The following is a 16,202-nucleotide window of genomic DNA, read 5'->3' on the forward strand; positions in this document are numbered from 1 at the left end:
CCACCCCTAGATCCTAGAGGAGGAGAAACAGCCAGATCTTGCCAGCAAACCTGTACAGAAACCTCAGAGTGGTGGTGGTGGGGGGGGGGGGGTTAAAAAAGAGCTACCTGCCTCACAAGCATATAAGGACATACACAAAGCCCTGCTGGATCAGAGCAAAGGGCCATCTAGTTCAACACTCTGTACACACGGTGCGAGCCAGCTGCCTCCAGGATCCCTCATGCAAGAGGTGTGCAAGACTTCAACCCACCCAAGCTCCTCAGGAACTGGTGTATGCAAGCAAGCCACCTCTTGTAAAAAGATAGCATATAGCCTGCAAAGCTAGTAGCCGCTGAGAGCTTTCTGCTCCTCCAAGACTGTCTGATCCTGTTCCACCCAGATTTGTGTCCCGCACCACTTCCTGTGGCAGTGAATGCCATGGTTTTAAGTATATGCTGTGTGAAGCAGTGCTTCCTTTTAGCTGTCCTGAACATCCCCCTGCAATCAGCATCATGGGATTATCCCGTGTTTGAGGGTTACAGGTGAGGAGGGGAAAAGGCTTCTATCCACAGGATTATTTTAAACACCTCTATCATGTCTCCCCTTGCACACCTTTTTCCTAAGCTGGACAATCGTGATGATTGTAGCCGCTCCTCACAAGGGGGCTACTCCAGCCCCCTGGTCATTGTCATTGCCCACCATCTGCAGAATCTTCCCCTTCTCCAGTGATCATCCTTCGGCATCTGCATGGCCCTCCCACTTTGGTTTTCATGGCAGTATCTCCAGGCAGTGGCCATCAGTCTTGAAGAGCAACAACTGAAGAGGCGGGATTAGCTTGTGACCAAGGAATTCTGTAGATGGCTGTCTACTCTTTCCAGGGGACACTGAATTAGCTGGTCCCACCCATTTCATGCCTGGCAAGAAAGCTCCCCTCTCTCTACCCAAACCTCCCAAAGTGAAGGATCAAGCCTGCTGCCTTGGTAAGCCAGACTCAGGGTAACCGTGAACAGTCTGGACTACTTTTTTACTCAAGTCAAGATGGATCGTGTCCACAACATTCCCACAGTCCATTTGGGAGGTTACCCAATGAAAAAACGGAACTAGATTGGTCCGACAGGATTCGTTCTTGAGACATCCATGCTGGCTTCTAGCAATTACTGCATTGTTTCCAAGGTGTTTTGGCAGACTGTTTCTTTTAAATTTAGTCTATGTTTGCTTCTCTTTCTCTGGCTGCCAGGGATGTTGTCCCAGCCGTTTCTTCTTTTTGCTGTTAAGTCGGTTCCCTGCTGAGCATCACTGATCCATGCAGAAGAAACGTCCTGCACTCACATAAGTCCTCCGTACACACGCGCACTCAGGGCCCTCCTCTCCTACTACCCTCCCGTTCCCTGCCTGTATGCAACCAAAGCGCAGCAAAATGGGCTGGTCCAATCCAGTTCCTGGATACACTGATGCTTCCCAGTACTGAGGAAACCGCGGCATGTGGGGTGGGGCTTACGAGATTCCTGATGAGCCTCTGGCAATGCAGTAACCTGTGCCTCAGAGAAGTCACATCCAACCAAACACACATGTTGCTGTTTTTTTATTAAATTCCATTAGTTTTTCTCCATATATTTTTTCCTCTAGGCACAATACAATACAAGGACTCTGTAGGTTTGACACAATGTACAGAAACTTCAATAATCTACAACTGCTCAAGGAAGTTACAAAATCTTCCAACTCACACCAGCCACAGCCGTTATTGTACAAATAAAAAAGGGGGGGCAATGTGCTCCAGGCTATGTACAATGTCTCAGGGCTTCGAATAACACTTCTATGCCTTTTAAAGAGAGCTGGGGAGGCTGCCGTCTGACCTGTGAAGAAAGCAGGCTACAGGACTTGCTTCAGGATTAAAGCCTATGCTTGGGGCGAGAGGGCTCAGTCACAGGGTCGTTAGCTGCATCCAAGAATCTCTCCCATGCCCATAAACACCTCCAACAATGCCAGATAATCCGGGAGCCTGGGAAGCCCTTCCCTCCCCACCCTGGGCTTCCTCACTAGGACAGTGCGAGCCCCAGCCAGCCCTCCACTGCATCAAGCCACTGAATGAGCAGAGGGCAGGGCAAGCTGTGCCAGAGGTGACGCCTGCTCCCTCTCCCCACATCCCAGAACAGGGGGCCACGGGCTGCAGACCCACACAGGCCCCGGCATCCTTGCCTGCTAGACTCGTGTGTTCGAGGCCTGTAATACTGTTCTACCCCAGCGGTGCCCCCTGAGCGTGCAGCTGAGCTTCTGGCCCTTTTCCTGGCGCAGCTCATGGCACGCTTGTTCAGGAAAGGAGCGACACGGAGGCCTTCTGGATCGGCCACTGCCCAGGAAAAGCAGGGGTCCTCCCACCTCGTGACTCCCACTAGCCCCTTGCTCCAGCAAGCAGGCCTGCGCTGTCCCGGCAAGAAGCGGCCACCGGTAGACTGTGGCACAGGCTGCAGAACAGCCCGGAGAGCCAGGCCGAGGGCCGTGGGAAGGGCGTTCTCCCCGCACCCTGTGCCTCCTTCGGTCCCAGTGCACCACCAGTCCGGCCCTGCTCTGCTTGCGGCAGCCCGGCAGGCTGCGCGAGGGCGACTTCAGGCATCAGACAGGCAGCTCTGGATACGGTCGATCCACTGCTGGGACAGCTGCACATCCTGGGCGCAGAAATTGTAAACACGCTTTGTCGTCTTCACCTGCAAGGGGAGAGGAGCGAAGCAGAGCGATGCAGGCATGCAGAGAAGGCAGGCTCTCTCCCTCCCTCCCTCCCTGAGAGCTCCACATGGGCAGATGCAGCGCAAACCAGGCTTCCTGATGGCAGCCAAGAAAAGGGGGAACGGGCTCCACCTCAGGCAAGGGCGGCTTACATCAAAGAAGGCCTTTTCATCCACCATCTTGGGAGCGCCCATGGTGGGGGTGCCTGGAGTGATGGACTCGACCTCAGCCAAGTCAATGACGCCTTTGCACTCGGAGTCCTGCCGGCTGTCATAGTACCGCAACTGAAGGAAGAGATGGCAAAAGTCATAGCCCCGGGGCAGGCAGGCCAGGAGAGACGCTCAGCAGTGGTCCCTCCCACCGCCACTCTACATCCCCCCCCTCAACCAACCTACCTGGTGCTTGGTTTTATCCAGCACAAACCAGCGGGGCTTCCACGGCTTCATGAAGGCTCCTTTCTTATAAAGGAATCCCTCATATGAGCTGCAGGGGACAAAAGTACTGTAGTGAGCAGAGGAGAAGAAGTGGGGGGAGGCGAGAGAGAGCAACGCCAAGGAGCTTTGTTCTCTGAGCAGCACCTCCCCTCCTGCCAGCCTCTGCTGCAAGGCTGGTGAGCCTCGTGCACCCACCGGTTCTCGCTTTCTGCTGGCTGGAACTGGCTGTAGAGGGTGCTGGTGCTTCGGCGGCCCCCCTGCCTCCCTCCGGAGGGCGTGGAGGTGCTGCTGGCATCACTGTCCAGGCTGAGGTTGATGGTGGAGCTACCGCCAGCACTCTCCTGCAGGTAGACGCCAAGCGAGCGCCGATGGTGCGACAGGCCGGATGCCATCAGCAGATTGCTGGCTGCTAGCTGGTAATGAAAGACCACATGCATTGAAAGGAAGCTTCTGGCAGCAGCTCGCAGAGCTGCCCCCGAGCCTCTGCCCCCAGCTCAAGAGCCCTTACTCTGCTGCCGGTGTCTGCCTGGGCCTCTGACCGTTGGAAAGCCTTTACTTTGTCCCATGTCTCCTTCCAGCGCCCTGGAACTTGCCCCAGTTCCATCTCCAGGTTTTGCAGCTCCTGCAAGGCAGTGGGTGTAGTCAAAGTGGGTAGTGAAGAAACTCATGGGCAGCCAACCCTATTCAGGGTGACAGCAACTCTGCAAGATGCCTCTCAAAGAACATACATTAACATCTGTTCTGGGTAAACTGCTTGAAATAATCAATAAAGACAGAATCAGCGAGCGCACAGAGGGACAAGCCCTGCTGAAAAAAATCGGCATTGCTTCTACGAGAAGTCTTGCCTCACTAACCTACTGGAGGTCTTTGAGTGTATTAATAAGCATGTAAAGGTAATGGTAAAGGTTTCCCCATGACATTAAGTCCAGTCATGTCTGGCTCTAGGGGGCAGTGCTCATCTCTGCTTCTTAGCCAAGGGAGCCAGTGTTTGTCACAGAAATGGGAACAAAGCAACAGGCACTCACCCTGTCATGGATTTGAACTGCTGACCTTTTGATCGGCAGGCCCAGCAGCTCGGCGGTTTAAACCACTGCGCCACCTGCATCCCTAATGAGCATCTAGAGCGGAGGGCAATCCAGGAGACATGGCTGGTTTGAATCTCAAGAAGGCCTTTGACAAAGTCCCTCCCCAAAGGATCCTGAGTGAACTAAGCAGTCGGGGCACAAAAGAGGGGTCCTCTCTTGGATCACCCACTGGTTGAAGAATGGAAGACTTGGGGTGGGAATAAATAGCAATTTCTCCCAGAGGAGAGATGTCGCCAGTGGAGTCCCACAGCGTTCTGTATTGGGACCAATACTTTTCAACCTATTCATAAATGATCTGGAATTACAGGTAGGTAGTGAAGTGGCCAAGTTTGCTGGTCACATTAAACCTTTTAATGTGGTCAAAAGGAAAAGGAATTATGAGGATCTCCAAAGAGACTTCTCCAAGCTGGAAGAATGAGCATCAATGGCAAATGTAGTTCAATGTAAGCAAGTGTAGAGTACGGCATGCTGAGGCAAAAAGAATCCCAACTTTGTGTATACACCGATAGGACCTGAGCTAGCAGTGAGTTAGCAAAACAAAGGACCTTGGGGGAGCGGCGCATGGCTTGATGAAAAATTCAGTCTAGTATTCAGCTGTTGTGAAGAATGCTAACTCAATCCTAGGCATAGCTGGGAATGGAACAGAAAACGGAACTGCCAAAATCTGCTTCTCTTAGGCACATCTTTGGTGCAACTGCCCTTGGAATATCGTGTTAAGTTCTGGTTGGCTTACCTGAAAAGAGACACTGAGTTTGAAAAAGTACAGAGAAGATTGGGGGTAAAAAGAGCAGGGGGCTGGAGCAGATCCCTTATGTAGAGTGACTACGACAACTAGGACTGTTCAGCTCAGAAAAAAGGACAGAGGCGGCATGATAGAGGTGTTCAGCATCATGCATGGAGTGCAGAAAGAGGAGAGAGAGAGAGAGATTTTTCTTCCTCTCCCATAACGCTTGAACCCGTGATCATCCCATGAAGCTGACTGGTGGGGTGCTTAGGACAGGTAACAGCATATAGCTCAAGTGTGGAATTTGCTGCCACAGGAAGTGGTGGTGGCTGCCAATCTGGGTGGCTTTAAAAGAGGACTGGACAGGTTCATGCAGGAGGGGCCATCAGTGGATCCTAGCCTTGCTAGCTGTGTGCTACCCCACGATGGGTCGGGCACGACTTTGCAACTAAGCACAATGGCATGCCTGCACACAACAGCTGTTAAGGAGCTTGGGCGAAGCCGAGGCTTCACACCCCTCCTGCGTGAGGGACCCTGCGGCAGCTGCTTGTCAGTGGACTGCTGGGCCAGGTGGACCTTTGGTAATGCAACAACTGAAGCCCGCGTGAGCTCACAATATTCCCTGGGAGGCTTCAGGAAGGTCGCCCCATTGTTTTCTCACTCGCTAAGCCAGAAAAAGTGGGGCAGTTGCAGTTACATCCCACCCAAAGAAAGCCCCAGGGCCAGTGGTGGGGCTGCACAGAGAGCAGTCAACAATAGCCCTGCAGGGTAGCCTGCTGCTGTCACAACCACACTGCAGATGGCACGCGTATGGCGGAGTTGCTCCCATCGTTTTGCTGTCCAGAGAATGGAAAGCTTTCAGAACGGTGCTTTTTGCAGTTTACCAGGTCACTGTTGGAAAAGCAGGTCTTGTGCAAACTGGAGAAGAGGGATCAAACCCTAACCCTAACCCTAACCCTAACCCTAACCCTAACCCTAAGGGGAAAGCTGTCAAAAATAAGCTCGAAGGAAGAAAACCATCAAGTCAAGGAATGCATTTATGAATGGACAAAGCCAAAGCCCCTTGCGAAAGACTCCTGCACTCACTCGGCAGGCATCGCATGAAAGGAGCGGGGAACCCTCCTCTGGAACGATGACCAGAAAACAGAGAGAGGAAATTTCACCCAGTGGAGGGACAGAAACAGGATTTTGGACTAGGACCAACGCTTTCAGGCTAAGTTTGCTGATACTACTGAACGTTTTTGTTGTTATTGTTTAGTCGCAAAGTCATGCCTGACCCATCGCGATCCCATGGACAACATCCCTCCAGGCCTTCCTGTCCTCCACCATCCCCCAGAGTCCACTTAAGCTCACACCCACTGCCCCAGTGACTCCATCCAGCCACCTCATTCTCTGCCATCGCCTTCTTCTTTTACCATCTATTGCTCCCAGCATTAGACTCTTCTCTAATGAGTCCTTCCTTCTCATTAGGTGACCAAAGTATTTGAGTTTCCGCTTCAGTCCCTGGCCTTCTAAAGAGCAGTCAGGGTTGAGTTCCTTTAAGATTGACTAGTTTGATCTCTGTGCACGTGAACTGTGTAATGTGATTAAAACCAGAAGGGAGGGTGCCAGGGGGATCTCTCTCAGCTGGGAGAATGGGTATCAAAACAGCAAATGCAATTCAGTGTGTCAAATAACGCGTGTTGGAGCAGAAAAATCCTAACTTTAAGTAAGGACAGATGGCATCTGGAGTAGCAGTGAACGAGCAAAAGCCAAACTCCAGGTTAAGTTTAATTAGGAAAGGAATTGAAAATACAATTGCCAAGAGCCAACTCCTCTAAACAACTCGTTGGTGTGACCTTACTTGGTGACTGCACCTAAAAAGGGCATACTTTGAGTTGGAAAAACATAGAAACAGAGAGAGTCAGAAGGGCCCTCCTGAGCCATCTAGTCTGACCCCCAGCTCCAGCTGGCTCTGCTCATGACGTGCCCACCACGTGCATGTCCAGCCTATCTTTGAAAAAGTTCATGGAAGGGCAAGAAAAATGATGAGGGATGGCTATGGGTTAGAGTTAGGTTTTAAAATAATGCCTGGTGTGGAGAAGGTGGAAAGGGAGGCATTTTTCTTCCTTTCCCGTAATACTAGAACTGAGGGGTATCCCACGAAGCGGGAGCTTTCGGAAGTGCATAGTTAAAACTATGGAATTCACAGCCACAGGAAGCGCTGCTGGTCACCAAACAGGACTGGAAAAATACTTGGAGGAGGTGGCTCTCAGTGGCTACTAGTCTTGCTAGCTAAGTGCCGCCTTCATTATGAGGGGCCACAGCCCTGCAATGCACCAGCTGCTCAGGAGCTTGGGCAGGGGAACTCCTGTTCATCCTGCTTTTGGGCTCCTGTGGGCAACTGCCTGGCTATCATTGTGCTGAACTGGACAGAGCGGCACATGGACCCCGCGTGGCCCCTCTTCTCTTCTGAGGACCTTCTCCAGCTGGAGCTGCTCAGGGTTCTGCAATATGGGACTGACCTTCCCTGTGTTCAAGCAAGGTTTTTCTTTCCAGTAACAGACAGGCTCTGTGTCCTTTTACTCTCTAATTTTAAGAATAATCATGGAAAACACCAGTTCACGATCCCTGGCATAATATTCTGAGAAGTGCAATGCTGCAGGACTTGCGCTTTCCCCCTTCTCTCACCCCCCCCACCCCACTTTGATGCTGTTTCGGGGATAGCGGAGACCTGCCTTGCCTGGGGCTGACCAGACGTAACTGAGCTGCTGAGGGGAGGAAACGGAGCGCCCTTCCTATAGATTCCTCACAGCAGCATTGTTCTTTGAGGACTGATGCACCTGGGGCAAGGGAAGGTAGAATGGGACTGCAGAAGAGTTTCAGCATCCCATGGATTTCAAGAGACAATCATCCTGACCCATGGACCAGTGCCTAGCCCCCCAAACCTCCTGCATTCGTAACCCCGAAACTGAAGACTCCAAACTAACCTAAGGGCCTGGAATCCACCCAAACACCACGTTCAGCACAGTTCTGCCCTCAACACCCCACCCCCAAAGGGGTGCGCTTGCTTCCCACATGGTCCCTCTACATCCCCTCACACCCCGTCATTCTTAGAGGAGAAACAGGAGGGCTGGACCCCCACTGACCTCCAGCAGCCGAGAGATGGCATCCGGCTCCGTGCGGCTGCGGTTATCGTAGCAGGGCCAGATGATCTTCCGCTGGCTCTGGGGGGTGCTCGTGTCCTGTTGACCAGCCTCTTCCAGGGGCTCCGCCTGGCCCTGCACCAACTCCCAGTCATAGGAGGGGCCCTCGGACAGGGTCTCCTGGGTGTAGTAATCCCACACCTTCAGGTTGGAGATGTTGCTGTAAGGACGCAGCACCTGGAGACGAGGCAGGGCCCAGACAAGTCACACACAGCAGGACTGGTCGGCGCAGCCTGCGCTGCGGGGACAGCAGGGCCCGGAGGCTTGTGGCTGTCCCCCCGGGTGACCAGCGGCTGCCAGGGAGGCGCACCTGACCCCCAAGCAGACGGGCCCTGCTGACGTGCCAGCCTCACCTCGCCATCTTCAGGGGCGTACATGTAGTTGAAGAATGCAGGCGTCTTCTTGTTCAGTCGGTCCATGTAGTCCCAAATGGAGCAGAACAGTGGGGGGCCCTTCCGCTCCCCTTTTTCCTCATAGAGGAGGCCTGGCGTGAAAAAGCATGTGCTGCAGCTTGTACCACGGCCTCGGCAACTGCCCCACCACAGACCCCGTGCGGGCCCTTACCCAGCTCCAGTCTCTCATAGTCAGAGTCCAGCAGGAAAGTACGGAAGCGACCGGACACGCAGTGGTAGCTCAGAAACTTCAGGTAGTACTGGCTGAACTCAAACTCCATGGGGAACTGCAAGTGGATCTGCGGAGGAGGGAGGGAGGGAGATGCCAGGGCCCGAGGGAAGCGGCCAGGGCCCACAGGTCATGGCTTCCCTCCTTCCCACCACCGCAGGCAGAGTGGTGACCGGCTCTTACCTGATGGACGCAGTCTAGGAATTGCAAGAAGATGGGCGTGAAGCCGCTGCCCTGGCTAGCAAAGGTCTGGGCCCCGCGATGGCCAAAGCGGTGCCCGAAGGAGAGCCATTCCTTCTCGACGAGGAGGCGGAAGCCCTCCATGGTGCGGTAGTAGGGATCCGACAGCAGCTGCACCAAGGACACGACCTGTGCGGGGGGAGCGGCGTCAGCACCCCCGGGTGGGCTTGGGGGGCCTGGGGCAGGGTCCCGAGCCTTACCTGGGTGGTGATATCCCAGCCTTCCTCCAGGCTGACCAGCACAGAGGAGCCCCTGTCAAGCAACTCCACCACCAGCACGGAGATCTGCAGGATCTTGTGGATCTGCCAGGAGGTAGAGGGCACAGAGCACGGGGGTCACGACTGCCGGCACTGCCCATCCAGGCAGCATTCCTCTTTCCCCAAGTGCCCACAAGAGGGCTCGGTTTCCCCTCTCGCCCCGGTCCTGTGGGTCTGTGTCGGACTTCAACAGCGAGCATCACCTCGGCATGCGCAGAAACAACAGTCGTGCTACTGGGCCACCTGAGACACTGGGAGACAAGGTCCTGCGCAGAACTGAAAGGTGGCCAGTGCCTCCCTGGCCTCGTTGCGTCACTGATAGCTCCTTGCCAACCACACCTGAGCTAGTGGACGGGCAGCCAGAGGATGTCTCCCTGTTCCATTCTGTCCAGTGTGGTCCAGCCCCGCACCTGCTCCACCGTCTGGCTCGCTCCTTCTTGGCCTCCCCACCAAATCCGATGCCCAACACCCCACGTGCCTCTATGAGCTGGCCCTCAGCTGGCTTTTGCCTCCCTGCCTGGCCGCTCACCGTGTCTCCACCGTCCTTCCCTCATCCGGGTGCGGTACCTCAGGGCCCAATTCTCGCCTGCCTACTACTTGCACGGACTGCTCCGGGGCAACCGCTTCACAAGCCACAGCATTCAGTCCCTGCCCGGCAGTGTCCTCTTCTTGCAGACTGCCACTTCGAGGCCGCACAACGGGCCTGTGCCAGTGCATCCAGGCCAAGCACTGCCTGTCCCCCCAACCCTGCTCTCCTCGCACGCTCGCCCGGCAGGATGGTGGCCCTGCTCCCCACCATGCCAACTGGGCAGCGAGCACCAGCTTCCTCTTGGGTCCCCCGTCCTTTGTTCTCCATATTCAGCAGAAGCGTGACCCTCTTCATGGACGGCCTTGCACAAGACAGCGGCCCTCACCCTCGCCAGCCCTTGCTCAGGCCACTGGTGCCAATTTCGCTGAGGCCGGAGTGCAGGACACGGAATATGCAATTCAAGTTGTGGGCACCCAGATGCAGGCTAGAGATCAGGAAAAGTCTCCTCACTGTCAGAGCAAGACAACAGCAAAGCCAGTTGCCTAGAGGTTGTGAGACACTCAAGGCAAAACTGGACAGTCCTCCGAACGGGACGGTGTGAGCTGGTGTCCTGCCGCAGCAGGGGTGGATGCAACAGCCATCTTGGCCCCTTCCAGCCCTACTCTTCCATGCTTCTCCATTGCTCTGTCTGCTCTGCTCTTCCTGCTGCCTCCCCTTGTTACACTAACTTCTGCTCAGCCTGTGCGGCCAGCATAGCTGAACGCTCCCCTCTCCCCAGCTGGAATGCCCCCTGTGTACCCTGCACTGCCCCCCCCCCCGCCCCACAGGCCCCCTTCTCACAAGCTCCCTGCCACCCTGGCCCCGTCCCCACCACAGAGTCCCTCCGCTCTGGCTACTAAATGGCTCTGCCTTCGTGTCCTGCCAAGTATTTCTTTAACACTCGGCTCCATAGGTTGGGGAGGGGGACTAATTTAGGGCAGGCATGCAGGCTAGCAGCTGCATTTGGGACGTGATCCACTGGGTGCAGCCCAGCCTCCTGCAGCCCTGCAGCCCCCAGGTGTACGAAGAAGGGGGCAGAAAATGGACCTCCTCCTCGCTGGCAGAGCTTGGCATGGCCCAGCCTCTTCCCTCGGCCTCCCTGGCCAGTGTCGTCTGGCTGCACCCATGACAACTGCAGAGCCTGCAGGGGGTGACGCTCAGTCAAGCCTCTGCCACCGTCAGGCGATTCAGGAACACCCTTTGGCTGGCTTCCTTAGAGCCCTGCACGGGACTCCTGCGAGCCGTTCAACCAAAGTTCCCGGGGACCCACACCCAGAGCAAGCACACAACCCACCAGCCGGCTCTTGCACTCTGTTTCTGCGCCAGACACCCTTCAGTCTTCCAGTATTTTTACAGTTCTTTAGTTTTAATATTGCATTTTATCCTGCACCACTGCTATGTGCTAATTTCTTCCAATTATTGTGGTTTTATGTTTTTTTCCCCTTTCTTGCCTGTGTGCTTTGAACTTTTGTTAACTGCCCAGGGAGACTTGGCTATAGGAGGGTATAAAAAGGGAAATTTCTGGATGCCGAGCTGGCTTTGCTGTGGACCCCGTGAACCACGTCCGTCATCCAATGCGCTGCCTCCTGCTTGACTCCAGCCCTCCGCGCAGAACTGACCAGAGAACGTCCACCCGTGCCCGTGCACTACTGAAGAACGGGCCTGTCCTCCTTCTGTAGCAAACCACTTCCTTCCTACTGGGCTGAAAAAGATCCCTCCTGTTTACTGCTTCCTCCGTTTCCTTTCGCCTCTGCTGCAGTCTTCCTTGAGGCTGCCTTTGGATGGCAAGTCCCTTGGAACAGCGACTCCTTCCTGCCCTCTACACAGTGTCATGCTGGGAGGAAAGAGGCTGCAGGTCCTCATCCCACTCAAGGCCTGACCAACGGGGCTGTCAGCGGAGCGGGCAGGGAAAGGACGATGCCACGGGCACAGAGCGGGCTCGCCCGTGAAGGAGTCATGCTCTCCTCGGCACGCCCCCTCCCCATGAGCCAGTGGAGCTCCAGACCCTGGCCAAGAGGCATCCAGAGGAGGGGAAAGCCTTGCGCCAGCCCCTTCCCTGCCACTGACCTGCACCAGCCATTCCGACTCCTCCAGGGAGCGCAGGTAGGTCAAGCCAGGCTCCATGGAGGGACTGCTGGGCACACAGGCCTTCATCAGCTTCTTGAAGCTGGCCTTGACCTGTCGCGCATCAAACACCTCGATGGGCACCAGCTCCCAGTGCTGCAGAGGGTCAGGCTTCACACCCTGACGAGAAGGAAGAAGTCACTCAAGGAGCAGCCAAGGGCGCGCACCACCCCTCCGCTGAGCACAGGATGGGCAGTGGAGGGCACCCCCTGCCCCCGAGCACCATACCCGCAGCTGAGACTTGTCGCCGATGATGTAGAGCGATGCCCGGTGCTGGCGCAAGAAGCTGGCCTCGGAGGGGGACCCGTTGGGCTGCGTGCCGAGCAGCTCTTTCCCAGCCAAGCGAGATCCAATCTCTGCATTGAGAGCATAGCTGCTCAGGCGCCCGCTGGCTCGGATGCTTCCCCATTTGCCTGCAAGGGAGATGCGCTCAGACGGTGGGGCACAGGTCCTGACACCCCGCTTCCGGGCTGGCCTCTGGCCAGGGGACTGCTGCCTCCCACCCGAGCTAAGCCCTCCCTCTGGCTCCGGGCCACAGGCTGGATCAACAGCCCCAGGTTGACTCACACCGAGGTGGACCCCCAGGCCAGCCGATCTTACCGAGGAGGGACTGGCAGGCACTCCAAGCCAGGCGGAGCATGCAGTAAGGCTGCTTAGTGGTTAGCGCAGAGTGGCGTGCTGGCCAGGCTGCCTGACTGCTCGGGCAACCATGAGGGAGTTAGTGTGTGAATGTCATGTCATGTCAGGGGAATTAATGTCCCACAGAGTACCTCGCGGGGAGCCACGTCCCTTTGCTGCCATGCTCTTGGGGCTGGAGAGGGTGACTACCCTAGCTCTGTGACCTGGGGCTGAGAGAGGACAGGATGAAAGGCAACTCAGCAAGTGATGGGAGAGAAGAGGGCTGGAGATGGTATGGCAGATGGTCGCTTCCTCTCATGGGGAGGGGTGGGCTGACGATGGGCAGACAAGATGGGTGGACAAAGCCATAGGGATGCCTGGGAGCCCCACCTCCACCTGGTTCCTCCACGGAAGCCCTGCCCTGCCCTGCCCAGCTGATCCCCTGGGAAGCAGAGACTAAGCGGCTGCTCTGCTCTACAAGCTGCTCACACGTCTCACCTGCACGGCTCATCGGGCCGGCCCCTTCGTCCTTCCCTCCCATCACCTGCTTCATAAGAGATCCCAGCTTGGGTTGCCGCTTCTCAGAAGAATCTGCAGCACCAACAGAAGGTGGACACGTGCCAGAAGGCAGGAACCCAAACACTCCTGCTGGCTCCGACTGTGTCCAGCAGGGACAAGCCATGTGCTACTCCCCCCCCCCCCCGCCTTGATGGGAGAGCAGAGACCCATGATCTGAACCCCACCCCTCCCAAGCGGGGCAGCCCTGGGTCGCCAGCCAGTCCCAGCAGTCCGCTCACTGCCCTGGCCAGGCCTGCTTCTCTAGAATGGCTCTTCACACAGACAACGAATGGAGGTGGAGACACGCCGAGCAAATGGCAGAGGACAACTGAGCAGTTCTGCAAGCTGGGTGGGAACAGCACGCGACTCACCTCCTCCTGGGCCCAGGTGGCCCAACCGGGCACCACTCCGCCGTGCCGGAGGGCCAGCCCCGCCCCCCAGGCTGGGCCCCAATGGCCCCGTACCTGAGCTGCTCATGTGGGCAGAGGTGAAGCCGCTGAGGGTGTTACGGCCGCTGGCGTCAGCGTGGTGGGGCATGGCGTTGACCACCGCCTGCAGGTACTTCTCCTGCTCCAGGCTGGCAGAATCTGCCTGCGAGGGACCTGCGGGGAGAGGCACGGGGCGCTCACACGCCATGCTGGGGTGGCAGGCTGTGGGGCGGGGTGGCCCAGGGCAGCCCAGAGGGATCCTACCTCCAGTGGCAGGAGTGTTCTGAGACTTGAATAGGCCCACCACACCCTTGCCGTGCAGGCCGCCCGATCTCAGCAGCACTGCCTTGGTGCGCGAGTTCCGCCAGCAGACGACGGGGAAGCGGTTCTGGCGGTAGCAGCGAGAGATTCGCTGGATGGTGTTGTCAGGGACGCTCTGCGGGACGATAAGCAGCCCTGGGTAGCTGTGGGGAGGCAAAGCAGAGGCTGTAGCCACAGAGCAGGCTTGTGGGAAAGCAGCAGGAAGTCACACAGGCCCCCAGTGAAATCCTCCAGGAGAGGAGAAGCCCTGGACCTTCTCCGGGAAAGCACAAGGAAGCTGCCTCAGCCACAACTCTTTCCTTACAGAAAGCAAGGCAACTTTACGATTAACCCACAGAAAGCAACTACATGCTTGGCTGCAGCACCAAAGTGGCCGGCGATCCACAATGACCAACATAAAAATATCATCTACAACAAAACAAAGTCAAACTGGAGAGACAAGCAGCAGCCACTGCCGCCACCAACTGTTTTCCTTGGCTCCTGAAAGGACAGAAGCGTCAAGAGCACTACGTGAACGTCTCTGGTGAAGGTGCCATCAGGGAGCATTCCATTCAAGAGGCTGCAAGCGAGGACCTGGCCAGCAGCAGGGACCAGATGCTCCACAGAGGCCGCCCCACGCGCGAGGCCCCGCAGGAATCCCACTGGGAGGCGTCCAGAGCATGGATCACGGTGGCTGGGCTGTCCCTTCCAGAACAAGGGGTGCAGCCGACACACCAGCAAGTGGAGGTGGGAGGTGTGGGGAGCCTTTTGGATGGAACAGTGTGCCAGGAAGTGGCATGGTTGTTGTATCCTGCGTTTTTTCCTTCCAAGAAACTCAGACAACAGAGGAAGCCCACATGGCTCCACAAAAAATTAAGTGACAGCCTGAAAGAAAAAGGACATATACAGGAAGTGGAAGTAGGGCAATGTCACGAAGGAAGAATATGAACAAATAGCAAGGAATTGCAGGAATAGCATCGGGAAGGCTAAAGCAGGAAATGAACTGAGAATAGCAAGGGAGGCTAAGCACAACAAGAAAGCCTTCTTCAGACACATCCAGAACAAAAGACATGAGAAAGAGAAGGGTGTCCAGCTACTTAAAGTGGATGGAAGAGTGATAACAGATGACAAGGAAAAGGCAGAGGTGGGCATTTCCTACTTTGCCTCAGTCTTCTCCCACAAGGAAATCTACAACCAAGTGGAAGTACAAGCTGAATGTGAGGGACAGCAGCCCAAGAATGACGGACAAATGCTCAAGGAATACCAAACGGAATAAACACGTTCAAACCTCTAGGGGCCAGTGAACTCCATCCCTGAGTAATAAGAGAGCTAGTGGAGGAACTCTCAGAACCACTGGCTATTATCTTTGATAAAACTTGGAAAATAGGAGAAGTGACAGACAACTGGAGAAGGGCTAACGTTGTCCCTATCTTCAAAAAGCGGAAAAAAGATAAACCTGGGAACTACAGACCAGTTAGTCTGACATCAATCCCTGTAAAAAAAAAATTGGCAGCATCTGGAAGAAAATGCAGTGCTTAACAGAAGCCAGCATGGATTTATCAAAAATAAATCCTGCCAGACCTTTTTAATCTCATTTTTTGACTTGGTAACCTCCCAAACAGACAGAAGGAACATAATCTACCTCAACTTTAGTAAAGCTTTTGACATAGTGCCCCACAACATTCTGAAAAGCAAATTAGCAAACACTGGACTAGATAGAAAGCTGTTAGGTAGATCCAAAATTGGCTGCTAAATTGGACACAAAGATGGCTTATCAATGGCTCCTTCCCAGATTGGAGGGGGGGAACGAGTGGGAGGGCGCAGGGCTCAGTCCTGGCCCGATGCTCTTCAGCATCTTTATTAATGATTTAGAGGAGGAAGTACAAGGAAAGAGAATCAGATTAGCAGATGATACAAAACTGGGTGGAATAGCAAACTCCCTAGAAGTCGGAATGAAGAGCTAAGGTAATCTTGATGAACTTGAACGCTGGGCTGAAAGCAACAGAATGAGATTCAACAGGGACAAGTGCCAAGTCCTCCACCTGGGAAAGAGAAACCAAAGGCATCGATACAAGATGGGGAACATGTGGCTCAACAGAACTGATAAAGAAAAAGACCTTGGAGTAATTGTCGACAATTACTAAATATGGGCCAATAATGCAATGGAGCTGCAATAAAGGGCAAATGCTATTTTGGGATGCATTAGTAGAAGCATTACTTCCAAATCACAAAGTAGTTCCTTTGAACTCCTCACTAGTCAGACCACATCTAGAATACTATGTCCAGTTCTGGGCAGCAAGATTTCAGAAAGATGTCAGAAAAGTAGAAAGAGTCAAGAGGAAGGCAACAAAAATGGTCCA

General features: G+C 55.0%; 1 protein-coding gene across 6 annotated transcripts in view; it reads right to left on the reverse strand.

Annotated features, from left to right (window-relative positions):
* Positions 1-1,546: 1,546 nt before the first annotated feature.
* SBF1 (SET binding factor 1) overlaps positions 1,547-16,202 on the reverse strand; it is a 52,778-nt gene continuing 38,122 nt past the window's right edge. For 2 of the 6 annotated variants that reach the window (XM_044429713.1, XM_044429704.1), the window contains exons 24-39: positions 13,807-14,006; positions 13,579-13,716; positions 13,055-13,147; positions 12,709-12,786; positions 12,167-12,351; positions 11,882-12,058; positions 9,190-9,291; positions 8,933-9,118; positions 8,693-8,819; positions 8,482-8,612; positions 8,072-8,305; positions 3,643-3,756; positions 3,330-3,547; positions 3,096-3,183; positions 2,853-2,984; positions 1,547-2,681 (exon numbers count right to left, since the gene is read on the reverse strand). In XM_044429713.1, the coding sequence (XP_044285648.1) occupies positions 2,583-2,681; positions 2,853-2,984; positions 3,096-3,183; positions 3,330-3,547; positions 3,643-3,756; positions 8,072-8,305; positions 8,482-8,612; positions 8,693-8,819; positions 8,933-9,118; positions 9,190-9,291; positions 11,882-12,058; positions 12,167-12,351; positions 12,709-12,786; positions 13,055-13,147; positions 13,579-13,716; positions 13,807-14,006 (2,302 nt within the window). In that variant the 3' untranslated portion in view covers positions 1,547-2,582. The remainder of the gene's footprint in view (positions 2,682-2,852; positions 2,985-3,095; positions 3,184-3,329; positions 3,548-3,642; positions 3,757-8,071; positions 8,306-8,481; positions 8,613-8,692; positions 8,820-8,932; positions 9,119-9,189; positions 9,292-11,881; positions 12,059-12,166; positions 12,352-12,708; positions 12,787-13,054; positions 13,148-13,578; positions 13,717-13,806; positions 14,007-16,202) is intronic. The other 4 variants (XM_044429721.1, XM_044429722.1, XM_044429732.1 and 1 more) reach the window with 4 other exon arrangements.

Source organism: Varanus komodoensis, unplaced genomic scaffold (genome assembly GCF_004798865.1).
Source record: "Varanus komodoensis strain SLA01 unplaced genomic scaffold, ASM479886v1 scaffold1, whole genome shotgun sequence".
Taxonomy (NCBI): domain Eukaryota; kingdom Metazoa; phylum Chordata; class Lepidosauria; order Squamata; family Varanidae; genus Varanus; species Varanus komodoensis.